Here is a 27,952-nt window from a genome sequence, read left to right as displayed (position 1 = left end):
AATTGATTTGTATTTTTAAATGCCACCCTTTCTTGATCTCATTGTTAAATAGGAAGTACCATTGGCACAAACGGCACAGCCCACATCAGCTATTGTTCGTCCAGCATCATTACAGGTTCCCAATGTGCTGCTTACAAGTTCTGACTCAAGTGTAATTATTCAGCAGGCAGTACCTTCACCAACCTCAAGTACCGTAATCACCCAGGCACCATCCTCTAACAGGCCAATTGTGTAAGTGATTCAGGCCAATCATTGAACATGTACATGAACTAAGTTTGTTTTGTTACGATTTTTCCTAAGACATTTGATTATTCAAACCAAGATCTTAGTTTTGTATGTGTGTGCATGCTTCGAATTTTGGAAAAAGTACTTGCGTAGTCTTCTTTAATATAAATATTAACTAATAGAGTGGAAGATAAATACAACTAAAAATAAATATAGAATGCGAATTTAAGATAGTCTTGTTTTCATGCTGTTTCACTCAAAATATAAAATTACTCCATCACCAGATTCCATTTCTTTCAGTTCTTACTGGTAGCTCCCAAGAACTATCTGATGAGAATTTTTCTCATTTTACAAATTAGAGATTGTCCCAAGTAAATCCATAACTTTTCTCTTCTTTTTAATACTGCTACACAGGTTATGCATTTAAGATGCAATTAAAAATAAATTTTGCCATTTGCTTTGCTGTGGTTAGAAATTGTATTTTTAAATGATATGATTATAGGAGTAAAAATACTGTTGTATTTTTAAGAGACAGTTGGTATGAATCTCTTTTTTAAAATTTATCTTCTTTTGTTTCTCTTAGCCCTGTACCAGGCCCATTTCCTCTTCTGTTACATCTTCCTAATGGACAAACCATGCCTGTTGCTATTCCTGCATCAATTACAAGTTCTAATGTGCATGTTCCAGCTGCAGTCCCAGTAAGAAAGTTAGACTATTTAAATCTCTATCGCAAAACTGATCTTTGTAGTCAGAAAATAAAGTTGACTGCTTGACTGGCTTATGAAATTGAATTTAACATAATATTGATTAGCAGTTGATAGTATTTATTTGTTATCATTGTAATAGCATATACCATTCAAAGTATTGCTATATTTTCTTCTACCCAAAATCTTATTTTTTTTTTATACTGAGATCTTCTTCAACCCATTTCAATTTGACTGGGCTTGTAGCATTCAAATATTAACACAGATTTCAAATTTTAGAAAGATATTTATTCTAGAATACTTGTCAGATAACTCTGTGGTATTTCTATTAGTATGGAAATTGTTTATAAAGACACACTCTGAATTTTTGTGGTCAAGTAGGGTTTGCAGAATCTTTGATAGCCCAATCATGTTAAAATCGAAATGTTCTAGCAAAATAATCTTTCGCTTTCCCTGTGAAAAGATCCCCCAAAAAAGTTTTTTGTGGGGTGTGTTAAATATATAAATTTTGAAAGACATAGACAAAATAGTTAACTGTCTACTTATAATATGTAATAGTTTGGCCAGGCATAGCGACTCATGCCTGTTGTAATCCTAGCATATTGGGCCGCCGAGGTAGGAGGATTGCATGACCCCAGGCATTTGAGACTGCAGTGGGCTATGGATCCTGCCTGGATGACAGGGCAAGACCCCAAGTCAAAAAAAAAAAAAAAAAGTAATAGTTTAATGAACATTTAAAAACACATTGTTTGGAATGTGTGTTAGAAAATTGCTTTTTTCTTAATTGTATTTCATAAAACAGTTTTATTCAAACAAACTCTTCATTTATGTCTTTGACATTCAAGTTTTCATCCTGAGAACCACTTTTTGAGACATCTAGCATGGTTTCCAGAACACATTATTTTCATTTTCATCTAAAAATGAAAATCCCATGGCAAAACCCCATCTCTACAAGAAATAAACACAAATTAGCCAGTTGTGGTGGAAGCAACTGTAGAAGACTGAGGTGGGAGGATCACTTGAGCCTGGAGGTTGAGACTGTAGTTAGCCGAGGTTGCACTGCTGCATTCCAGGCGCGGCAACAAAGTAAGACCCTGTCTGAAAAACAATAAAAATAAAAATTATTTTAAAAAGCTTATAGTAAACATTCCAACACTCTTGTTGAGATTACCCCTAAGAATATTACTAGAATTAATGTTTGATATTTATATCTTTTTTAATTAACTGATTCTTACAGGTGATCTTTTGAACTATCCAAAATTGCATTGATTGAGGTAATTTCAAGATAATGTGCCTTCTTTAAAAAGAACTTTGTTGTTCAAAATGCATTATTTGAGAGACTGTGAGGACTCAGATATAAGGTATCTTCTTCCTCTTTACTGAGGATATTTTTTTGAGGAGGGAAACATTCTTGCCTTGTATTTGAGTTTCTTATTATCCTGTTACGTGTACTTAGTGATGAAAGCAACCTGAAATGAAAGAAAAGATAAGCTTTATTTATACAGTAACTGTGTTCACTCAGTGTTAGGTTTAAGAAAAAAAAAAAAGGAAAAAACCAAAATGGTAAAACCTGCTACATATTATTTGAGAAATTATTACAGTGTGTTATTTGTTATTACGTGGTATGTATAAGAAAATTCATTTTTTAGAAAATCTAAGTTCTTTGCTGAAATTATTTTTTATGCCTAAGTGTCACAAGTTTTGACATTCTTCCTTTCAGATTCAAAATGGACGTTTGACATATCTTTGAGAATTTTTGCATTAATCACTTTGACTATTACGAATTTCTAACAGGGACCATTAAGAAAGAAATTGTAAAAACTGAAGATTAGGAAAGCACATGTCTCAGAAATTGACAACTTTTGAAGGATAAGTCAGGATATAAGACCAAATAAGGATTTGGTATAGAGATAAAATCAGCTAGTGATAAATTTACAATGTTCTGATTCTTAACGTCTCAAATTATTGTAACAGCAGTAAAGTACAAATCTCATTTTGAATATATTGTCTAGCAGTTATTTTTCCTTATCTTATGCTTAGCTTGTTCGACCAGTCACCATGGTGCCTAGTGTTCCAGGAATCCCGGGTCCTTCCTCTCCCCAACCAGTACAGTCGGAAGCAAAAATGGTAAGCCAGATTTTGTACATTGCTTGAAGCTGTTTTGAATTAATGTTTTCACTAAAACCTGCTTCAAATACACAATTTAGATCACATTTTTATTAAGATATGGACTGTTTTATACTATAGGCGAACCACAAAATTTGAAAAAAATCTTCCTTTAGCGTAGTGAGTAGTTAGTGATACTTTAAAAAATAAGTGGGTAGATTAGAAGCTCTGTTTCTCATCACTTGTGGTTTGTCTGGCTTTTGCCTGTGGCTTTTTCTCCTCCTAGTGGAAAATAGGAGTATTACATCTGAAACTAGATGTGATCATCTGAAGGCAGTGCTGCTAATAATGATGAGTGGTTTTAACAGTATTAAAAAGAATTCTGAAATAGTGTACAAGTGAGCAAACATGATACATATAAAGAAAACCATTTTTTTCTGTTGTGCTGTTTAGATGCTATTAAATTAATGTTTAGATGTGTATTTTAATTTTAATCCTAATTCCACTATTCACTACCTTTAATTAAGCAACTTTAACTTTCCTGACATTACATTTCCTCATCTGTAAAATAAAAGGATTAAGCTTTGGTTTCTGGGGTACTTCTTAACCCTAAATCCTATAAACTTTCTAATTTTCTTAGTAGAAGATTTGACGCTTCTATTTTTTAAAATCAGGCCCGGGTGCGGTGGCTCACACCTGTAATCCCAAGCACTTTGGGAGGCTGAGGTGGGCAGATCATCTGAGGTAAGGAGTTCAAGACCAGCCTGGCCAACATGGTGAAACCCCGTCTCTACTAAAAATACAAAAATTAGCCAAGCATGTGGCACACACCCTGTAATCTCAGCTATTCGGGTGACTGAGGCACAAGAATTTGCTTGAACACTGGAGGCTGAAGTTGCAGTGGGCCAGGATCGCACTATTGCGCTCCAGCCTAGGTGACAGAGTGAGGCTCTGTCTCAAAAATAAAATAAAATAAAAATCAGCATAATTCTCCTTGCTGTGTTATAATACAATAATGTCAGTTAATTAATAACATCAATTGGGTAGATGTTAATGTTCTATATCATAATAGGGCTAATAACAGCAATTAATGTATCTTTAGGTAATCAGTAGATTAGTAGTTATTAGACACCCTCTGTTTGCTTCAGTTATTTGCTAGGCACTATACTAAATACAAATTTTTACATGATAAAACATATTGCAAAGCTGAATTTTTTTTTTTTTTTTTTTTTTTTTTTTTTTTGAGATGGAGTCACTCTGTCGCCCAGTCTGGTGTACAGTGGTGCAATCTCAGCTCACTGCAACCTCCACCTCCCGGGTTCAAGCAATTCTCCTGCCTCAGCCTCTTGAGTAGCTGGGATTACAGGTGTTGCACCATCATGTCTGGCTGATTTTTGTATTTTTAGTAGAGATGGGGTTTCACCATGTTGGTCAGACTGGTCTCTAAATCCTGACCTCGTGATCCCGCCGCCTCAGCCTCCCAAAGTGTTGGGATTACAGGCGTGAGCCACCACACCCGGCCTGAAAAATTTTTACTACTATTCTCCATTAGTGCAGACAATCAGTCAGAAATTTGCACAGGACACCTGTTTTAGCAATAAAACTTACATATTATCTGAATGAACAACAGTTGGTTCATTCAAGAGTATAAAAATTAGATGGTTATTAATTGTCAGAGAAGACCCTAAAAACCCAAGGAGGAAATTTTTCACATCGTAGTATGTTCAGGTCAGAGCTTTGGAAATACTAAGATGAATCTTCTTCACTTGATAGCAGAGGAGCTTCACCAGGGGCATTTTTTGCACTTCCCATTTTAGTATACTGTATTGATGAAAAATTCAATTTAATTTACCCTGCAGTGGGAACTGAGTAGAGCAGATATAGATGTTAAAAGGAGATCCTGTTATTGTGTACTGCATCTAAAAATATTTTTACATATTAATTGGACTTTTTTCTATAAATTAATTCAAAAGGAACAAATCCAATTTTAAGAAATACCTTTGCCTGCAAGAGTAGGCCATATTTTTAGAAACTCTTGAACTTTATACTTAACCTAAATAACTGCTTCTTTTAGGTCATCAGGAAATTAAATTAAAAAGAATAAAAGTTTCTCTGTTTCCCATCAGTCCACTCCATCTATTCTGATGTTTGTAACCAAAAGTTTCTCTCTTTCCCATCAGTCCACTCCGTCTATTCTGATGTTTGTAACCATAGATGAATTATAGAATTTCATATAGTCACTTTATACTCTTATGTCCAGCTCAGCATGTCTCAGATTTATCCATGTTGTTGAGTGATCATAGTTTGCTTCTTTTTATTGCTGAGTGGTATGTGAATATACCACAATTTCTTTGTCCATTCTCCTGTTCATGGACACTTCAGTGGTTTCTAGTGTTTAGCTATTGTGAATAAAGCTACTATACACATTCTTATATAACTCTTTTCGTGGCCATATATTTTCATTTTATTGATTAAACAGCTAAAAGTAGAATTGCTGAGTCAGAGAGTAGGTATGCATTTAACTTTATAAGAAATTGCTAAACCTTTACCCAAAGGTTTACATTCCTAGCAGCAGTGTATGGGAATTCCAATTGTTACCACATTCTTGCCAACATTTAGTTTTCCCTGTCTTTTTAATCATAGACATTCTAGAGCTGTTTAGCAGTGTCTCATAGTTTTAATTTCCGTTTCCTTTTTGGCCAGACATTAGTTGTGGGTCTTTTGCCCATTTAAAAAATTGTGTTGCTTTTCTTTTATTGATTGATTGATTGAGACGGAGTTTGGCTCTGTTACTCAGGCTGGAGTGTTGTGGCATGATCTTGGCACACTGCAGCCTGGATCTCTCAGCCTCCAGCGATCCTCCTGCCTTAGCCCCTCAAGTAGCTGGGACTACTTGTATTTTTTTGTAAAGATTGCTGTGTTGCCCAGGCTGGTCTTGAACTCCTGAGCTCAGGCAATCCGCCCTCCTCGGCCTCCCGAAGTACTGGGATTACAGGCACGAGAGCCACCGTGCCTGGCCAATTGCTTTTATGATTGCATTGTTATTTTTATTTATTTATTTATTTTTGAGACAGAGTCTCGCTCTGTCTCCCAGGCTGGAGTGCAGTGGCACAATCTCAGCTCACTGCAACCTCTGCCTCCAGGGTTCACACAGTTTTCCTGCCTCAGCCTCCCGAGTAGCTGGGATTACAGGCTCCCGCCACCACATGCAGCTAATTTTTGTATTTTTAGTAGAGATGATGTTTCACCATGTTGGCCAGGCTGGTCTCGAACTTCTGACCTTAAGTAATCTGCCTACCCCAGCTTCCCAAAGTGTTGGGATTACAGGCGTGAGCCACTGCACCTGGCTGGAATTCCTTTTTTTTTTTTTTTTTTTTTTTTTTTGGACAGTCTTTCTCTGTCACTCAGGCTAGAGTGCAGTAGCACGATCTTGGCTCACTGTAGCCTCCCTGTCCTATGTGTAAGTGATTCTCCCGCCTCAGCCTCCTAGTACCTGGTGTTACAGTCCACCCACCACCACACACAGCTAATTTTTGTATTTTTAGGGATGGGTTTCACTATGTTGGCCAAGCAGGTCTCAAACTCCTGACCTAAGGTGATCCACCCGCCTCAGCTTCCCAAAGTGCTGGGATTACAGGCGTGAGCCTCTGTACTCGCCTGGAATTCTTTATTTATACTGGACATAAGGTTTTTTTGTTAGAGAGAAAGATACATATATTTCTACTGTCTGTTTTGTGTTAGTCTGTAGCTTGCCTTTATTTTTCTTAATGGCATGTTTATACTCCCATTGACTATTACTTTTGTCTTTAATATTTGTTTTCTCCTGGTTAATTAAACTTAATTTGCTTATCTTTTTTGGGTTTCTTAAAGTAGAAGCTTAGATTATCAATTTAAATCCTTTTTTCTAATATAGACATTTAAAGCTATAAAATTTCCTCTGTGTACAAATTTTGATATGCTATGCTTTTATTGTCATTACTTCTTTAATTCCCCTGTGATTTCTTCTTTGACCTGTGAGTTATTTAGAAGTGCACTGTATAATTTCCAAGTATTTCAAGGCTTTTCTATTTATCTTTTTCATATTGATTTATATTTTAATTACATTGTGGTTTGGGAACTTACCATCTTTGGTATATTTTATTTTCCTTTATTTCATTTTCTAATAGATCATAGCTATTTATTTCAGCTCATTTGTGAAACAGTAGATATTGTTATGCTGGTATAGTAACATGAACTGGTAACTTAAAATGTGAGTGTACTGGATAAGGGAATTCTGGTTACTTGAGGTTTTTTTGTTGTGTAGAAATTATTTCACACTTCAATATTCTTTTCATATTAACAACATCATTTAACAACTATTTCTATCAGTTGTTACATGGCAAACATTTCTTGGGTTCTAAGAAATTCAATAGACATGACCTTAAATTTTGAGATTTTTTCTTGCAAATGTGTTCAGTGACCATCAGGAGAGTCAAAAAAGAATGTTCTCCTAAGAAGACTGTTACGATTTTTTTTTTTTTTCTCCAGCATGTGTAGCAATTAGGATTATATTTTATCAATGAGATATTTTGTTTTGGGTTTTGATTTTACATATTTTTTGGGGGGAGGGGGAAGATTTTAATGCCCTTGATGGTGAGTGGTACACCTAATGATTATTCAGGTACTACTTTTAAAACATAATATAAGATTTATTAAGATTATAAGTTTAGAAACCTAGTTCTTTCCTAAGTTCTCAAGGCAATTTACATGTATAGTTATGTAATGATTGCTTGTCAAAGAGCTTAAAGTATAATCTTAAACACGCTAAGCTGGGCCGGGCGGGGTGGCTCAAGCCTGTAATCCCAGCACTTTGGGAGGCCGAGGCGGGCGGATCACAAGGTCAGGAGATCGAGACCACGGTGAAACCCCGTCTCTACTAAAAATACAAAAAATTAGCCGGGCGCGGTGGCGGGCGCCTGTAGTCCTAGCTACTCAGGAGGCTGAGGCAGGAGAATGGCGTGAACCGAGGAGGCGGAGCTTGCAGTGAGCCGAGATCGCGCCACTGCACTCCAGCCTGGGCAACAGCGTGAGACTCCGTCTCAAAAAAAAAAAAAAAAAAAAAAACACGCTAAGCTATATACATGTAAAGCTGTGTACTCAATAATTCTCAATTATCTGACTTTCTCAAGTACTTTAATAATTCTTAAATTTAAGTAAACTGACAGTGTTTTGTTACATAGTTTTTGATACATAGTTTTCTTATATATTCATTATTTAGAAGCTTGCTTAAGATTATCTCAGCACTTACAACTAAAATCACAAGCCCAAGTCAATCTCTTAATTAAACATTTTCACTTAAAGTCCAAGGGAAATACATTACTCCGCTTGGCAAATTAGACACTTTTAGAATGTAAAATACCAAATAGTTATAGTTTATTTGAAATTAAAGTTTGAAATTAAAATGTCAGTGGTATTGGTTTACTTTTTTAAGCTTCAGTGGGCTTAAGAAGACTCACCAAATAAACAATTCTGTCATCCCAACTGAAGAATATTGAAGATGGGTTCATATCCCAGTGCACAGAGCTTTCTTAATGACCAAATAAATGGTCACAGAACTTGATTCTTTCGTGCCTTAAATATAGAACTCCAAGTCCACGTTCTCCAAATAAGTGGTTCCCAGCTCACATTCCCTAGATTCATGTTACACCTTAAATGATTTTTCTGACCCTACACCTGTTTGCACATCGCCCCCCCTAACCCACCACCACCTTAAAACTTGTAATTTCTTCTTTTACTGCTTTTGTTGGATTGTACTTTGTTGTTTTCAGGTCTTTGAAAGTATTTTAAACATCATCCTTTCAGGATTCTGCATGGACCTTTGTGATCACAATCTGTTAATAACATGCTGTATATTGTAGCAGTAGTTCTGCTAAAATGACCTGTGGTTAAAAATAACTTAAGAGAATAATGGGATTGGAACATGGAAGAATGAGTAGCACACTACAGCTGAAGAGAAATTTACTTTGTATGCTAACATAGCCAAGGATGCTTTTGTAATTCCCTGATTTTCAGATGTTCAGTGCCTTTCCAGGAAGATATTATGTATGCGTTGTGTTTGTGTGTGTTGTGAATACTGAAATAAGATCTTTCTTTTCTACTAACAACAACAACAAAAAATTCACAGTAAGCTTGTGTTTTTTAATTTTTAAGAACTTTAAGCCTTTGGAAAAGTAAGAATGTGTTAAAGAAATGTCGATAGGGCCCGAAAAATGAAAGACTGTCTAGTACTTTTTAATACAACAGAAAAATTCCCAGGATATAATTTTCTACAGAATTAGACTATTTGTCACCAAATTTTGGTTTAGGGGTTTTGTCACTAAGCACGTAAATCATATTACTCTTCTAATAAAACAGTTTTCTTTTGTAATATTTGTAATCAAAAAGCAACCGTTCTGAATAAGAAAATGTTAATCATCTGGGGATTTTAAGATTTAGGAAAGTATTTAAATAGTATCCTCCAGAATCTTTTTTTTTTTTTTTTTTAAGACGTGTGACAAACTGAGAAATATCTTTGCACACAGTGGGTAGCCAGTAGGTTTTCTGCAGGGGGTTTCTACTGAAAGCTGACAGAGGGCATCTTGGCAAATGTTCAGAAACCTACATTAACTTGGTTGGGCCCTGCATGGAACCTCATGTTCAGCAGAATTCTTCTGACCTGCCTCTTCATGCCGAGCTAATCAGCAAACACCTAATGAGCCCACTCCAAGGAAACAGACCCTCTCTCAACCTACTTGATTTTCATATGTTCTCTGGGGGTGGGGAGACAAGATTTCATGAGGACTGATGATGCTGCATAGACCACAATAATGATAATTAACTTGCTGAATTTAGAAGATTATGCTGTTAATTAGTTGCAAAATAAAGATAAGTAATAGAGCAGCAGATGGTAGGATAACACCCAGGAGAAGGAGGGTTATTACTCTGATGAGCTTTTGTGGCACATATGAAATATGGATCTGACTTTTTCATAAATTGTTTCTAGAGAAGATTATCTTTTTTCTTTGAACTATGATGGAGTACTTTGTTCCTACCAAGTTCTGACAGATGTGATAAAATTTATTTTCAAGGGTGCAACATAGAACTTGAATGACAAATTATTTCTAGGAGATCACCTCTTAAAGCAAATGTATCAGATTGGTCAGCACAGCAAATTATTCATCCCTTAATTAATTGAAACAATCTGTATCTCTCTAAGAAAAAAAATTTTCAATATGGTAGTTGAACTTTACATCACTGAAAATTAAACATTAAAATATTGATCTGTTTCATAGAAATATAATAAAGACATTTTTGTTTATCAAAGTCTACCTTTAAATTAAAATTATGCCTAAGTTTTCTTGTACATGTTGGATAATGTAGACCTTGTAAAGTCCTCCTTTTGTTTTTTTGGGGTTTTGTTTGTTTGTTTTTTGAGTCAGGGTCTTACTCTGTTGCCCAGGCCAGAGCTCACTGCATCAAACTCCTGGGCTCAAGCAAACCTCCTGCCTCAGCCTCCTGAGTAGTTGGTACTACAGGCATGCACCACCACACCTGGCTAATTTTTAAGTTTTTTGTAGAAATGGAGTTTTACCATATTGCCCAGGCTAGTGTGGAACTCCTGGGCTCAAGCAGTCCTCTTGGCTTCCCAAAGTGCTGAGATTACAGGCATAAGCTATCACACCCCACCTTAAATCTTTAATTTTTGTGAGTGCTCAATCTTTATTTCTCAGAGTACTTAATCCTTATTTACATATATTAAATTTGTCCATTGAGAGAGATTTTGATCTTAGTAATGGACTGACCAATATCAGATGCTTGACTTAATTGATCACTAATAGATTTAGAAAATTTAACATTAGACTAGAGCTCCAGTTTGGCAAAGCTTTTGTTTAAAATATGTTCAGTTAACTGGGAGTCAAGAAGTAGAATTTCTGGTTTTATCTCTGCTAACTATGATTCTGGGAAGTAACTTCAGTTTTTTGGAGTTTCTATATCTGTAAGATAGTGATTGGACTACTTGACTTTCATTATCTCTGCTAGCTCCAAAATTCTTTTGTAAAATAGATGTTCATTACATTTATATGTATTTTCATTTATTTTTCTTTAAACCAAAGTATTTGGCCTTCTTCAAATGCTCCTAACAAATATGTATGGCTGGATTGTAGATATCCTTACATTAATTGTAAAATTTATATGAATGATACTTAGTGACTGCTTTTTTGACCTAATTCTAATTTTTTTAGCATATGTGCATTTTTGTTGTAGTTTTAGAAAAATTAATGGACAGTTTAGAACAGTGTTAATTAACCCTTTAAATCTTTTTCTTCTGTTGTATACCCACTGGCATACTTTTCAACTCAGACCCATTGTAATCAATGTAACAGCATGGAGCAAACATTAGAGCTTCCTCACTGGATGAGTACTGTATACCCTAGGGCAGTCAAGGAAGGATAATGAATGGATACTGATGCTGCTTTTAAGTGCTCTATAAGGTAGTAACTTGCCCTACTAAAGATTATTCAAGAGAGTGATGTTTATGTATTTCAGGCTCCCCTATGTGCAGTTACTGTATTTCATTAATTCTGAGAGTTAAGCTCTTCACTGTAAAACTTTAAATGCTCTTCAATTCTGTGATGATTTCTACCTAAGGACTTAAAAATGTTTTCCCAACACATAATTTACTAAGCCTCACATTTCTACCTCTAGTTATATCTGTGCACATTTTAAAACTAGAAATGAAAGCCCCAATGTATCACTATAGACTAGTTACTAGTCATTGTATTTTGATGTCTAACATTCTATTTATAAAATATGTAAATATGCAGACTTATGACCTCCCAAGACTGTCTCCCTTTGTTCTGACCCACACTTTTCCAACTCAGGTCTTTCTACTTTAAATACTTCTTCATCATTTTCCTGAGTATTCCTATCTGATTCTAGCCAGCTACTACTTTAGTCCCTCATTTAATTTCAGTTTTAATCCATCCACTTCCACATTATCCCATCAATTATTAGGGTCCTAATTGCCTATGTTTTAGCTACTAATATAGTTGTTTCTGATTGTTTATAAAAGGAACTAGGAATCTTGTCTTGATTCTGAAAAATTCAGTTTTTGGTATGGTCTTGAGCATGTCTCTGTCAGGAATGCTTGCTTGTTCTCGGGTGCCGTAAAGAAATAGCACGTGAACATGAATTTAATTTCCTCAGCAAGGCCAGTTTTTTTACTTTCTGCAGAAAGGGTACACTCGCCAGCAGTTTTCCCACAAGAGTACACCGAACAAAGGAGACAGGGTCATTTATAACCTGACACATCCACCCTACAGCTGTGTGTGGTTTCTGTTGACTGGAATGGGACCTCACATTCTGTATTTGTCCCGATTGGCTAGCAACTTAGAACTTTTTAAAGAAACAAAGGCAGAGGAGAATAAAGGAAGGAGAAAGTAACTTGTGGGATCCTGAGAAAGGTAAAAACACCTTCAAATAAGGAAGAGGAACAGGCTATGACCTAATGCTTGCTTGGACCAGTATAAGCATGCCAGGGCATATATTTAGGCTAAATTGTGGGAGCTAAGAACATAAAGTACATTGATTTCTTTATTACAGCTAGCAGATATTTAAGAATATTAGCACAGGTCTTTGAATAAATTTTGCTTCTAAGAGAAGTTACTGTTTATTCCTAATTAGATGGGAGGAAAGTCTTTGAAGAAGAACCTCTACTTTTTACATCTCACATATAAAATATGTCTGGGATCAAAGTAATGCTTAAGATGACCCTTAAGGACATTTTGAAAATTCAGAAACATAGAAACTCTCCTGATTCTTTGGACCTCCGTACTAAGAAAATAGAGGCCTCAATAGTATTCTTAAAGAAGTAAGGAAACATCTGAAAAATTCTTTTACAAGTCAGATAGTTTTACATGTTACATTTGTTTTTCAACTCAACTCTGCAAGGAAGTTATTATTCCAAGTTTTATAGGTAAAGAAATTGAGACTCAAAGATCAATGTTAAGTTCAAAGTCACAGATAGTTTGAGGTGGAGTTAGGTGCTGAACCTAAAGTGTATTCTCAGCTGTATAAGACCATAGTACATTGCATGTTCTAATCAGTGAAAGCACCAAGATACTACATAAGTGGTAATTGTTATAATTCATGAAGAAGTAGTCTGTCAGAAAAGAGGGAGAAAACATGACTGATCCTGGCTTAGCAGTTGCAGTTAACAGGTTTGGCACTCTCAATCCTTATGATTGTCTTTTGAATCATTAAGCCACAAAGCTTCAGACTCTCTTTCTTGATCTTTCCCTGTGTTTTCTGGTAGCACCAAGGATAAAGTATGCAGCATGGTGCCATGGAAATATTTTGCACTTGAAATTGAAGAGATCTAGGTTTATATCCAGAATTTGAACTAGCTTAACAGCTCTGCATCCTTGAGCAAATGATACCTAGTTTCCTAAAGTGTAAAATGGGGATACTATACAATTAAAAACTCATTAAAAAACTACAGATAATATAGATAATACAGATAATAGATAACACAGATAATACACAGGTGAATCTCAACTGCATTGTGCTAAGAGAAAGAAGCCAGATTCAAAAGGCCATACAATGTATGTTTCCATTTATATGATCTTCTGGAAGAGACAGAACTCTTGGGATCAGAAAATAGATCAGTGGTTTCCAGGGCCAGGGAGGAGAGTATGACAGGAAAGAGCATGAGGATTTTGTTATGGTAAAACTGTTATGTATCCTGATTGTAGGGTAGGTTGCATGAGTGTATTTGTTTGTTAAAATTCAATAGAGGCCGGGCGCGGTGGCTCACTCCTGTTATCCCAGAACTTTAGAAGGCGGAGGAGGGTGGATCACCTGAGGTCAGGAGTTGCAGACCAGCCTGGCCAACATGAAAACCCCGTCTCTACTAAAAATACAAAAGTCAGCCGGGCGTGGTAGCATGGGCCTGTAATCCCAGCTCCTCAGGAGGCTGAGGCAGGAGAATTGCTTGAACCATGGAGGTGGAGGTTGCAGTTAGCTGAGATCATGCCACTGCCCTCCAGCCTGGGTGCAGGAAGAGACTCCCTCTCAAAAAAAAAAAAAATTAATGGGATTGTACACTAAACAGAGTTAACTTGCTATGTGTAACTTATATCTCAAGAAAACTTTTCTTTTTACAAATTGACTTTATTTTAAAAATCACACCCAGAATATACAGTGATTCGCAAGAGAGAGAAAAAATGTCCAGTAACATTTGTTCATGCATAATTACTGCCTCAGTTAAAATTCTGGTGATCTTTTCATATATGCTTCAGATTTTATGGGATCTGGATCACATAGTAAGAAGATAGGCCTAGATGAAAAGAAAGAAATTACAAGTCTTGAAATAGTTATAAAAATTTCTGAATTTTTCTTAGTTGAAGTGAATGGAAATACTTGTACTAGTATTATTTGGGGATCTTTTTCAAAAGCTCTTCTCTCACTCACCCCTTTCTGCTATACTCAGGGAAGGAAGAAAGGAAAAGATTGCCAAGAATATGTGTTCTTAACACTTAACACCCCAGACAGTTATTTACTTCTGAGAAGTTTGGGAAACACTGGGTAGGCTGCAACATAGTTCTCACGTCTCTGTCTCTCTCTTTTGTCTCTAACTCGCACTCGCACTCGCTCTCACTCTCTTATTAGCCTCCATCCCCCTCAAAGATGCACCTTTATAAGAATCGTAGGAAAGTGTAGTATATATAACTCTGACTCCAATTTCTATAATAATGTATATTTGGGGCCCAAGAACTACATCTTAGTTATTAAGAACAGTATCAGCAATAATAGTCTCAGGTCTGTGGGATCCCCGAAGTCCCTTTCATTGCTAAGGTACTGTGGTATGATTTATCTTTGCAAATTATTTCATATTTACAGATCCTAACAATAAAACCACCTTAAAGATCACATATGACCATTTTCACTAAAGAAATCAATTTCTATCAGTTAACAAGTGTTTCTTTTATACCTATGTAGCAAATAATTATACCATTTGCTAAAAGGAATACCCAAAAGTATAAGATAATCTCTGCTCTTAAAGAGCTTACTAACTGGTTGGGAGATAAAATAGTCATATATGACAAATTTTTATTGATAGCATAATAAGCTTCACTGAAATTGTATCTTGAGAAAGTGGTAGACATAAATATCTGGGGCCTCATTCTAATACTAGATCTATCATGCTCTGAATGTGAGTCCAATACAATCCAATAATTAACTGGCAAACTGCAACATCAAAAGAGAACTAGATCTGCTTACTGGGGACAGGAAAAACCTAAGAGAGATAAACTCAGCTGTAGGTTCTAGGAGGAGGCTCAGTTTGTCCCCATTTGATCTCTGTTTGCAGATTCGGTGCCAGTGCTTACTTGGCCAATGACACGATGTTACATTTTTAAGGCCTTTATTATTATTTTCTCAAAATTCACTAGAAACAGCAAAATACATAATCCTCTAGTAGTACTAGGCAAAAAGACTCAAGGAAACTACCTAAGATCTCACTGTTTGTCTTACTGATATTCATGATGATCTTTAAGGACTTAAAAAAAATTTTTACTGGTGTTTGCATTTCAGAGATTAAAAGCTGCTTTGACCCAGCAACATCCTCCAGTTACCAATGGTGATACTGTCAAAGGTCATGGTAGTGGATTGGTTAGGACTCAGTCAGAGGAATCTCGACCACAGTCATTACAACAGCCAGCCACATCCACTACAGAGACTCCGGTATGTGTGTTGTTTTTATTATTCAGCACTCTGTCATCTTTAAACAGACAAGTACAGTATAACTTATGACTTATTTAAAAAATATTATTCTGGTCATGTTGTTATTCCAAAGGGGTATCAAAAGCCTTAGGAAAAGGTAGCTCAGTGTACAAGAATTGATACAAAAATAAACATAATAGAGCGGTTGTTCTGTTTAGGACACCTGTAAATATTTCTGTGGGTGTCCATATATGTTGGTCTGACGTGGTACAATTCTTTTTAAAGAAAATATCTTTTTCTGTTGATTTTAGGACAGTGAAACTAAATACTGCTTTGAGAAATTTCCTTTACTCTCTGTTTCCTGATTGAGGAAGTTTATAGAGTTATGACTTTGGAAAATAGTTATATAACTAGAAAAATAATATTAGAACCTTATAGTGAGAAGAATGAAATTGTATCTTGTTTTCTTAGTTATTGTCCAAAACTACAAATTTGACATAAACCATAACTAATAACACTAGATATTTTTTCTTGCTGTGGCATAAACAGGTTTGATTTGACCTATTCTCCTATGTAACCAAGGTATTGAGGTTATAGGAAAATTTAATAGGTTAAGTTCTGTAAATTTTATAGACAATAACTTCTTTGTTAAGGGATGCTGTGTTCTTCAGAAATGTATATAACTAAATCTTATGTTCTTTTTCAAGTAGCAAAACTAAGATTTCTAAAGAATCTTTTTGGATCTCGTCTTAAAAAATTATTGATTTTGCTTTTTCCTAAAATGCCATATGTTTGTGATTACAATGCATATCATATTTTAGTATTGTGTTGCCATGTACAACCATTAAAGTGTGTATGTCCCAAAGAGGCAGATGTTTTTTTCTGTTTCCGATACTAGCAGAACAAATAATTCTTGTTTCTGCTTTTAATATTTGCTCACTCATTGTAAAACATTACTCTTTGTTATTTATTTGTATAAGTAACCTTATCTCACTTGTAGGTAATCAGAAGTCTTTTAGAGAAATATGTAGATAAATATTCACACACATACACACATATGTAGGTATTACATTACTAACATAAATCAAATGGTTGCTGAATTAAAACTTGTGAAACATCACCAAAGGAGCAAATACGCTTTATGGCAGCTGTTTATACTGGAGACCCCTTTCACTTACCTCTAGTCTGTGACTGCCTGTGAGATGATTGATATTGTTATATGCCTGCAGTGCCTTTCTAATTCTTTCTAGTAAAGGATTATTGTACTCCTGTTAAGTGTTTCAGAATTCTATTTAGACCTTTTATCTTTACTTGAAGAATATTAGCATTGGCATTAAAAAGCAAAAGTTTTCAATCAAAGAAACACACATAAACAAGTTTTAGATTGCCACCTAAGCATAAGTATTTACATAACTGCATCTTGTCTTTTAAAAACTTAACATAATGAAATGTAGTTGTGGTTGTCATCCACTAAACAGCTTAGGGACCAAAAGGGAAAATGAGAGGCTGAGTGATTGTGTATGTGTGTTAATGTTATACCTCAGGGTTTAACAATGTTTCACAGGCCATATGCAACCCATGGGTGTTTTTGTGTGGTCTGCAAGTTAAGTATGACTTTTTACATTTTTAAAGGGTTATTTTTTAAAAATGAATATAATTTATTTTTATTGTCCTTTCTTGTACTAACTATAGTTTTCCTGGATCTAATTTTTATTTGTATATTTATATGTTGTTGTATTGGATGGAAGCCCCATGAGGGCAGGACTTTATCTGTTTGTTCACTGCTATACTTAGTTTCTAGAATAGTTCCTATAAGTATTTTCTGAATGAAATGGAATGAATTAATCAATAGACATGGGACGAGAAGGAGCAGTATACACTTCTAAGAAGCCTCCAATCCTTGATAGGCATAAAGATATACAACTATAACTCTGAGTAGCAGAAATTAAGCTTCTGCTATTCTTCTAGTACTTATGATTAGTCTTTGCTGTAATGAGTTAAATCAATTAAAACCAAAAATAAACTGTTCTCTCTTATTCAGCCAGCTGAGTAAAAGAAAAAACCTACTATTCTCAGTAAGAAAAATAGGAGGATGTGGCTCACGCCTACAATCTCAGCACTTTGGGAGCCCTAGGTGGGTGGATCACCTGAGGTCAGGAGTTTGAGACCAGCCTGGCCAACCTGGTGAAACACCATCTCTACTAAAAATACAAAAGTTAAGCTGGGTGTGATGGCGGGCGCCTGTAATCTGAGCTACTTGGGAGGCTGAGGCAGGAGAATCACTTGAACCCGGGAGACAGAAGTTGCAGTGAGCCAAGATCACGTCATTGCACTCCAGCCTCAGCCACAGAGCGAGACTCTGTCTCAAAAAAAAAAAAAAGGAAAATAGGAGAATGAAGAAAAAATTTCAATATTGCAAATCTTGAAGCCAACCATAGAAATATTTTTCTAAAACATTAAGTTACAATTACGTAGGTAAAAGAAACACTCTAATTTAAATGCTTAATCTTTATTACAATTAAAATACTTCTTTTTTGAGACGGGATCTTCCTCTGTTGCCCATGCTGGAGTGCAGTGGCACAGTCATGGCTCACTGCAGCCTCGACTTCCCAGGCTCAAGCAGTCCTCTCCCACCTCAGCCTCCTGAGTAACTAGGACCACAAGCACATGCCGCCACACTTGGCTAATTTTTTAAATTATTTGTAGAGATGAGGTTTTGCTATGTTGCCCAGGTGTGAAATACTTTATAAATGAAATAACTCTCTCTGTAATGCTAGTTGTTTGGACAAAGAAATGATAACTTTATTTTTTGGAATTTTTTAGAGTGAAAAATAGTTTGGTAATTTACCTGCAGAATTTAACTTGAGCCTTATGTAAGATTTGTATTACATAGATTAGGAGAAAACAAATTTTCTTTGTGCATACCATTTTTAAATATAATAAATCATAGGTAAAAGATTGTTTTCAGGCTTCTCCTTTGGATTATGTGCCTATAGCCACAAAGTGTTCTTTTCTCTGCACCATTTCCAAGAGCTCATTTTCTTCTTTCTTTTTTTTTTGTATTTTTTGATGCTGAGTCTTGCTGTATTGCCCAGGCTGGCATGCAGTGGTGTTAATCTTGGCTCACTGCAACCTCTGCCTCCCGGGTTCAAGCGATTCTTGTGCCTCAGCCTCCCGAGTAGCTGGGATTACAGGCATGCACCACCACGCCCAGCTAAATTTTTTGTATTTTTAGTAGAGACAGGTTTTCACCATGTTGTCCTGGCTGGTCTTGAACTCCTGACCTCAGGTGATCCGCCCTCCTTGGCCTCCCAAAGTTCTGGAATTACAGGCATGAGCTACCACGCCCAGCCAAGAGTTCATTTTTTGACACCCATATTCATTTGTTCTGTGGCACAGTTTTGGGGTTCATGAAAGGCTTGAAGGTACCCATTGTTTTATAGTCTTAAACACTAGACAGTATTACTAGTGACTGAAGGTCTCCTTTTTTCTCTGACTAATCTGAGATAACCAAGCTGATTCACTGGGGAGCAGAGGGAATAATTAAAATGAAAATTAAGGTTCCTGTGGGATTCTCCCTACCAGAAAAATGAGCATTAATAAATACAAGAACTTGACCCTTAGAAAAAGACTGACCGTAAATTTCACGAACTGAAGAAAATCTGAATATACCAAAGAATATACATATTTTCACTTCATAACTTTAGAGAAACCAATTTTCTTTAAGAAAATTGACATTTAATATGAGATATTTTAACTTAAAAATAGCATAGAAATCTTGGTTTTCTATCATGAATTTAAATAGGAAGTTATTAAACATTTTGAGAAATTTATAATCAGCAGTTTTCCAGGGATTGAATAATACAATAAAATCTGTTAAAATACACTTGGAAAAATATTTCTATATATCATTTGTATCATATTTTAAATTTTTTCATATTTGTATGTAAATGAAAATATTATATATAAAGAATACATTTGCTGTGACATTGCATTAGTGAGAATTGTGTTATAGATAGCTCCTAACATAAGTATATTCAAGAAAGACGTTAAACCACATTTTCATATTGTCCCAACATACTGATGTATTCAACAAAACTTAGAAAATAAAATTGCTGTCCCCCTTTGACACCGTTTACTGCCTATGTTAATTCACTCACTAGATACAAATATAACAAGCTTTCATCTCTGTTTATAATAGGCTTCTCCAGCTCACACAACTCCACAGACCCAAAGTACAAGTGGTCGTCGGAGAAGAGCAGCTAACGAAGATCCTGATGAAAAAAGGAGAAAGTTTTTAGAGCGAAATAGAGCAGCCGCTTCAAGATGCCGACAAAAAAGGAAAGTCTGGGTTCAGTCTTTAGAGAAGAAAGCAGAAGACTTGAGTTCATTAAATGGTCAGCTGCAGGTAAGGTGCATATATGTGAATTTTGTTTTATTTCTTTTTTAATAATTGTGAACATAGCTTTTTTTTTTTTTTTTTTCTAGTTGGGCCTCCATACATTTTAGGACATAATATTGGGTGTGTATGGAATCTATAGTAAATCATAGTTTTGTAAACCTGTTTGTTTGGATGCTGAGATTAAATAATATAAAGCTTTCAACACTGATACAATGAAGAAATTTAAAATATGTTTACCTGCGTACAGAAGTAGCTAAACTATCTGGTTTGAACTTTATAAAGTTGTGATATAAAGTGCAGAGAATTTTAAAATTTAAAAATATCACTGTTATTTCACTTTTCTTGTCTATTTTTTTGGTTTATAGCACAACTATAAAGTTGCTTCAGTAGCAGTTTTTGAATTCTTTCATTCTTTGAATTATAAATTTTGTTCTGTTTTGTTTTATTTAAAGTGAATATATTGCTCGTGAAAGGTGCCAGATTGACAGCTTTGGAAACTGAAGGACTCTAATTATCCACAGACCAGGTACACTATGGCCAGTGGCAGTACAGATCATTTCATACTGCCCTGCCAATGTGCCTCAGATACATTTCTTAAAACCTCATGGAGTATAAAGTTTTAAGGCAGCACCAAATCTGTTTCCTTTGTTTTTCTTCCTTCCTTTTGTTTTTGTTGTGTTTTTTCAACGTAAATATTCTCCCATATAATCTTAAACTACCAATTGATAAGTATCAACTAGAAAACTGATGTTAATAAATTGCACTTGTTATTAATCTAGCTAAATCTTCTGAATTATCCATACTCAGTTAAAAATGAATCTTTCTGTATAATCATAATTGATGGTAAGAGATCTGCTGTCTTCTTAAATCTGTCTTTAAGATATCACCAATATAATTGTCTGTTTAAATGGTTAGGAAACAGTTTTTAGCTAAATCAGACATAGCATTTAGCCAAATGTAAGTTTTATAATTTAAATTTTTTTAATGCGAAGCAGACATCTTTCAAGTCTTTATTGTGCTTTGAATATTGACATGATAGAACAAATAGATTGTCTTGCAGAACTTATTTTTAATGATTCTAATGATTTAGAAGAAATTTTTAATACAATGTACCACATCACATAGACTTAAAATTTGTACTTATCTTCTAGGGTTTATTAAGACATATATTTTATTATTTATCATCTGATAAATTGTTTTTTGTTTTTGAAACGGAGTCTCTCTCTGTCACCTGGGCTGAAGTGCAGTGGTGCAATCTTGGCTCACTGCAACCTGCAGCTCCCGGGTGCAAGTGATTCTCCTGCCTTAGCCTCCCAAGTAGCTGGGATTACAAGTGCACACCACCACGCCCGGCTAATTTTTAGTAGCGATGGGGTTTCACCATGTTGGCTAGGCTGGTCTTGAACACCTGACCTCAGGTGATCCACCCGCCTTCAGCCTCCCAAATTGCTGGGATTATAGGCTTGAGCCTCTGTTCCTGGCCCATCATCTGATAAATTTTTAATCAAGAACAAGTTTCAGAAATTTTTAGAAAACATTTCTAAATTTTCTTTTTTTTTAAATAATATAGACTGTAGGTGCTAATTTATGCTGCAAAAATGGCTATTTTATATCAACTCTGTTATATTTATTATTAAATTTTCAGATATTATTACATTAATGAAGTGATTTAGGTGTATTTTTTTCCGTTCTTGACTAACAAAATCTTCTGAATGACCTGCTCTCTTTTAGTTGTATGACATAAAACACAATCACTGTTACCTTCAGTTGTCTTACCTATATAATAGATGTGGTAATACCTGATGGTCTTACTTCTCTGTATTGTTACATAAATCAGTCAATTCAAGGGTTTCTTCCTACAGAAAAACTAGTAAGACAAATTTACCGTTATTTTCCTTTGTAATTTGGCTTATTGTGCCTTATTTAAGAAGTAAAAGCACCTGAAAACTATGAAGTAGTACATACATATATGTTATTATTTACAGGGATTTTAAGCTAGGCAAGTTTTCTGCTTTGAACCATTTTAGAGCAATCTTAATAGTTTTTAATGAGATATTGCTGTTCCTTAGTTATACTGCAGCACTGGTTACCACTATTAGCCCTTTATTATTGCAGAAAACCATGGAAAATTCAGTATTCAAAAGAAATATAATCTTGACCCCATTTATTTCATGTTTTTTCTATCACAATCTGTGATTAAAATGTCATTATTTTAGCAGTGCTTTGTATATACTTCCTAATTTGGGTAGAAGTTTTTTGATTGGAGAAATAAAGATAAGATTTATCGGGCCGGGCGCGGTGGCTCAAGCCTGTAATCCCAGCACTTTGGGAGGCCGAGACGGGCGGATCACGAGGTCAGGAGATCGAGACCATCCTGGCTAACCCAGTGAAACCCCGTCTCTACTAAAAATACAAAAAACTAGCCGGGCGAGGTGGCGGGCGCCTGTAATCCCAGCTACTCGGGAGGCTGAGGCAGGAGAATGGCGTAAACCCGGGAGGCGGAGCTTGCAGTGAGCTGAGATCCGGCCACTGCATTCCAGCCTGGGCGACAGAGCGAGACTCCGTCTCAAAAATAAATAAATAAATAAATAAATAAATAAAAATAAATAAATAAATAAAGATTTATCATTAGGTAGAAGTTTGCTGACATCATTTTTTGAAGCATGAGAGTATTAAATGGAAGCTAAATTTAGGAAATCACTAAATTAAGCTCTACATTTGAACTTGAGTTTAATATCTCAAATTATGTACAGAACAAGTAAAACCAGTATTTTTAATCGTTAAAAACTGGGTGATGATGGCATCGTCTTAGATTTACAAATGCATTTTAAAATAGGAGCCAAAATGATATATTATCAAGGATTTTATTTAAAATGCTTCTCCAAAAAAAAAAAAAAGTATTATATCCATCTATTTATGTTAACCTGGGAAAATATCTATAGTATATATATTTGTATGGGCAAAAAGAAAGTTGTTGGAAACAGCCCAAATATCCATCCAAGCTGAATGGATAAACAAGTTATGGTTTATAAGTACAATGAAATATTATTCCGCCATAAAAAGGAATGAAGTATATACTATGGTGTAGATGAACCTCAAAACATTATGTTAAGTGAAAGAATACAGAACAAAACATCAGATGTTGTATGATTCCATTTATGTGAAATACCCAGAATAAATAAATCCATAGAGAGAGAAGGCATATTAATGGGGGAGGGAGAATAGGGAGAAACTGCTTAGCGAGTAAGGGGTTTTACTTTGGAGCGATGGAAATGTTTTGTTACTAGACAGAGGGTGGTAGTTGTACAACATTGTGAATGTACTAAATGCCAGTTTAAACTGATTACCTTTATGTTATATGAATTTCACCTCAGTAAATTACCAAAAAAGGTCAGTTGCATCTTAATTAAGCATTATTATTATGCTTAATAAAGCATAATCCTTTCTTATTAATAAAAAGGTTTACAGTTAGATGGGTAAATGCATAGGTATAGGAACTGGTATAAAAATGACTCCCTAAGTATAGTTAGCATTTTAGGAATGACATGTACCAACGTGCAAACAATGGTGAGGAGGGAATTGAGAGTGTGGATGGTTTAGAAAGAAAGGGTACTTCAACTATGACTTTCTGTTATTGTTTCAAGTCGATATATTATTTTGACTTTTTGTTGTTTTCTACTTATTTGTCAAGTAAAGTAAGTTTTTTAAATGTGACAGATTTTAGCTTTCAGAGTGTGAAGAGTTAACATGCCTATAATAGATTCAGGGAGAAAAATTTCCTTCAGTCTGCCAACAGCAAAACCGTTAACTGTGAAGAACAGAATGACTTGTAAGGAAAATTGAACGTCAAAGAAATAATTATACCCTACTTTATGTGAAAACTTTAATCAATTCTGTATTTCCTTGATGATCCTTCATGTGACATGCAAGCTTAGCTGATCAGTGTAGTGGGCAGTAATGACCCATAGTTTACTTAAAAGTTTTATATGTGATACAAGGTTTAGCAAGTGTTGAGGTATGATTGTTCATATTTTTACCAAATACATATTAGGTCTTAAAGAAAATATATTCAGCCTTATTGCCGCATTCACTAAATTTAGTATTGTTTTAGTTTTCCCAAATCATTGCTAAAAGAGCAATTTCATCAAATTATATTAGAGACATTTATGGTAATCTAGACCAAAAATTGAATACTGTTGGTTATAAATTATTGGGGTTTTTTTTGTTTGTTTGTTTGTTTGTTTGTTTTTGAGACAGAGTTTTGCTCTTGTTCCCCAGGCTAGAGTACAGTGGTGCAATCTCAGCTCACCGCAACCTCCCCCTCCCGGGTTTAAGTGATTCTCCTGCCTCAGCCTCCTGAGTAGCTGGGATTACAGGCGTGCGCCACGCGCCACCACGCCCGACTAATTTTGTATTTTTAGTAGAGACGGGTTTCTCCACATTGGTCAGGCTAGTCTCGAACTCCCAACCTCAGGTGATCTGCCCGCCTCGGCCTCCCAAAGTGCTGGGATCACAGGCATGAGCCACTGCACCCAGCCAATTATTGTATTTTTAAAGTAATATCTGTTTTATTAATTTTGTTATCTTTTACTTGAAATGGTTTTTACTGTTTATAAGCTTTGTCTTTCAAGTTATACTCATTGTGGGGGTTAATTTTCAGTTTATAAATGTAGCATGTTTCCTTATGAACAAAAAGCAGATTCCTTTTCTTTACTAACAGTAGCTGCTTAACATTTACTCTGTGGGTACAACTTGATAATTATTTTTGTGTGGATTTGGCTGTTATATTAGGTTGGTGCAAATGGAATCACAGTTTTTGCCATTAAAAGTATGTTTTGCCGTTACTTTTAATGGCAAAAGCCGTGATTCCATTTGCACCAACCTAATAACTTAGATACTGCAAAATGTGTGTGGAGTGGAAGCACGATAAATTAATAAAAGCACACTTTTATAGCTAGAATTTACTCATAAGTTAATGATGTGGAAAAGGTTTTGTTTATTGGTTCATTGACTTATAGAAAATGAGATTAAATCTTTTATTTCTGGTACCAGACAATATCTTATTTCAGTATTTATCACTTGAAATAGGAAAAAATAGCAATAATTGGAAGATACTTTATAATACCTGTTTGTTATAATTTCTGAATTCTATGATCTAACTGTCTTCCGCTTTTTTCCACTGAGTTCTTAACTATATTCTAGATGAAAGAAAGGGGTATTAGTGTAGCTGCGGTCATCTCATGCATCTTATTCTGAGTTTGAGATCTAATACTTATATTTGAAGCCTTTACTAAGAATCTTCCTAAGCCTTTGTTTCTCCGTCACACTGATAGAGTAAGTACTGTTATGAAAAGCAACTGAAATAAGATATAGAAAAGTGTTGTAACTATACTGTGCAAATGCTAGTTATTTTTCATTCTGTCATTATGCATCTGTTGTGTGCAAGGCATATTATTAGATCTGGGTAACAGCGAAAAAGACATTGTCTTTGCACTTACAGAATTTGTGGTCTAGCAAAGGAGACAGACATGAAACAAGTAATTAAAGTGTGAGAATAGGAAAGGAGTCATTCCAATTCATTTTGCAAAGTGTTTCCAAAATATTTTATGGCTCTAGTGAGAACTCTGTCATCCTTTTTTCTGTTAAAAATATAAATTTTTAAAAAACTAGTTTGTTTTCATGTGTAAGGTTTTACATTCCACGATAACCCTTGGAACTGTGTGGAGGGAATCTTAATACTTAACTGCCTTTTGTGAGGACTAAACATTTTAAAAATTCATAGCAGTGAGAATTTCGCAAAATAAGAAACTGTTCAATACTGTTTCCTTAATTTTGGGGGTAATGGCTGAAGTAGAAAGTCAAAGATCATGAATTTAGGGAATACCTGATATTAATGGCCAAATATCAATAAAAGTTTTGATTAGTCAGTTGGCAATCATGTGATTATTTCAGCAGGCTGATTTACATTACAAAGACAATGTAAGAAAAATTTGTTTGCTGCTATGTAAATAACCTTTGAGTAGCCACATTATTAGAGTGGAGCCGTGGTACAGGTAATGACAAAATAATTTACATTAGATTTTAGACTAGAATAATAATTTCTTTTAGCATCTGCTCCATCTTCCCAAATACGTTTTACTTTGACAAAGTGATGATTTCTCATGTTTGAATGGGACTTTTACATTTTCAAAATGCTTTTATATCCCTTATTTTACTTCATCTTCAGAATGACCCAGGAAGATAACTAACATATCCTGCAAGTATACTAACTCACAAATAGTAGCTAGCTAGTATAACCAGGAGGACTTTGGGGGCTGAATCCAATTAAAATCTAATCTAAAGTAATCCACAAAACAGTAAGAGGTGTACATTTTTTTTCATTTAATATTAAGTCTTTTTGTGGCTGAACATCCCCTTGATATTTATTTTGGCTTGAGCAAACTGGTTTTGTCTGTGTATGTAACTTCTCTTTTTTTACATTCTGAGGTCTCTGTGTATAGGAACTTAAGGAGTCTTCCCATTATATTTGTGTAGCAGCCCTGTCTCTCTCTGTCTTCTGATCTTTCTTAGTAGAAAGATTTCAGAATTAAAATCATGATTTATGCAGCCATCTTATCTGAATAGTAATAAATCATGCCTATATTTTTAAGAATACACTATTTTTTTTATGCGTGTGTACATGAGACTAAAATTCTTAAATGCTTGGAGTAGTTTGTTGAATGTACTATGTTTATCATAAATGAGGCCAAGAGCAGTGGCTCACTCCTGTAATTCTAGCACTTCGGGAGGCTGAGGCAGGTAGATCACTTGAGGTCGGGAGTTCCAATTCAAGACCAGCCTGGCCAACATGGTGAAACCCCATCTCTACTAAAATAAATAAGTGTGAGTGTGTGTGTGTGTGTGTGTGTGTGTATGACTTAGGAACCACTTAGGTTTTGCCTCTTCTAACTAATTCAGTTATAAAACCTTTACCTGCATGAGCATCCTATTTCCAACCCCTGCTTGACCTGGTCTTTACCACTAGCATATGCTTATACTTACTAGGGCTGTGCAGCTCAACTAATCTACTTCTTCAAGGTTTGACCCACCCTCATGCCTAACCTGCACCCCAGCTATGTTTGCTTTGTAGTATTTCTCTCAGTCCCAACTCCTAGCCAGTAATTGTGTCTCATTTACTGGTTTTAGTCTAGTGGTGATACCATCTTTTAATGAAATCAACTATTAGAGTACAGTAATAATACAATATTTAATTTGTAACCTGTCATCCAAAAGTCACTTTTGAGCTTCAGAATCATCATTAGGAAAATGTTACTGTAAAACATTTTAGATCAGGACAATGTAAAAAATTGGACTGAATTTCTGTTATGCACACCTTGAATTTGTTGGCTTATTTCTTAACCATTTCTGCTATTTAAAAGGTGTAGTGGAAAAATTGGTTATTTGAATTTTGGATAAATATAATTTACAGCATGCTTGTATGTTATACTTTTTAGATACATGCAAATTTATATATAAGAATGTGCAGAGTTTTTTAAAAGAAATAAGAGTAACAGAAATTAAAAAACAAAAGAATGTGCAAAAGCTTTAATTTTTTTTTTTTTTTTTTTTTTTTTTTTTTTTTTTTTTTGAGACGGAGTCTCGCTCTGGCGCCCAGGCTGGAGTGCAGTGGCGCGATCTCGGCTCACTGCAAGCTCCGCCTCCTGGGTTTACGCCATTCTCCTGCCTCAGCCTCCTGAGTAGCTGGGACTACAGGCGCCCGCCACCGCGCCCGGCT

The 27,952-nt window shown here is 35.2% G+C and overlaps 1 protein-coding gene across 4 annotated transcripts in view; it reads left to right on the top strand.

Moving 5' to 3' along the window:
- Positions 1-27,952, top strand: part of LOC105483203 (activating transcription factor 2) — a 90,520-nt gene that overhangs the window by 51,253 nt on the left and 11,315 nt on the right. For 3 of the 4 annotated variants that reach the window (XM_011743914.3, XM_011743907.3, XM_011743913.3), the window contains 5 exons: positions 53-231; positions 809-923; positions 2,970-3,056; positions 15,648-15,797; positions 19,978-20,184. In XM_011743914.3, the coding sequence (XP_011742216.1) occupies positions 53-231; positions 809-923; positions 2,970-3,056; positions 15,648-15,797; positions 19,978-20,184 (738 nt within the window). Of the gene's footprint in view, positions 1-52; positions 232-808; positions 924-2,969; positions 3,057-15,647; positions 15,798-19,977; positions 20,185-20,630; positions 20,705-27,952 lie in introns of all 4 variants that reach the window. The other variant, XR_003018347.2, reaches the window with a different exon arrangement.

The sequence above is a fragment of the Macaca nemestrina genome, chromosome 11, assembly GCF_043159975.1.
Source record: "Macaca nemestrina isolate mMacNem1 chromosome 11, mMacNem.hap1, whole genome shotgun sequence".
NCBI classification, from domain to species: domain Eukaryota; kingdom Metazoa; phylum Chordata; class Mammalia; order Primates; family Cercopithecidae; genus Macaca; species Macaca nemestrina.
This window is presented reverse-complemented; position numbering and strand designations above follow the sequence as displayed.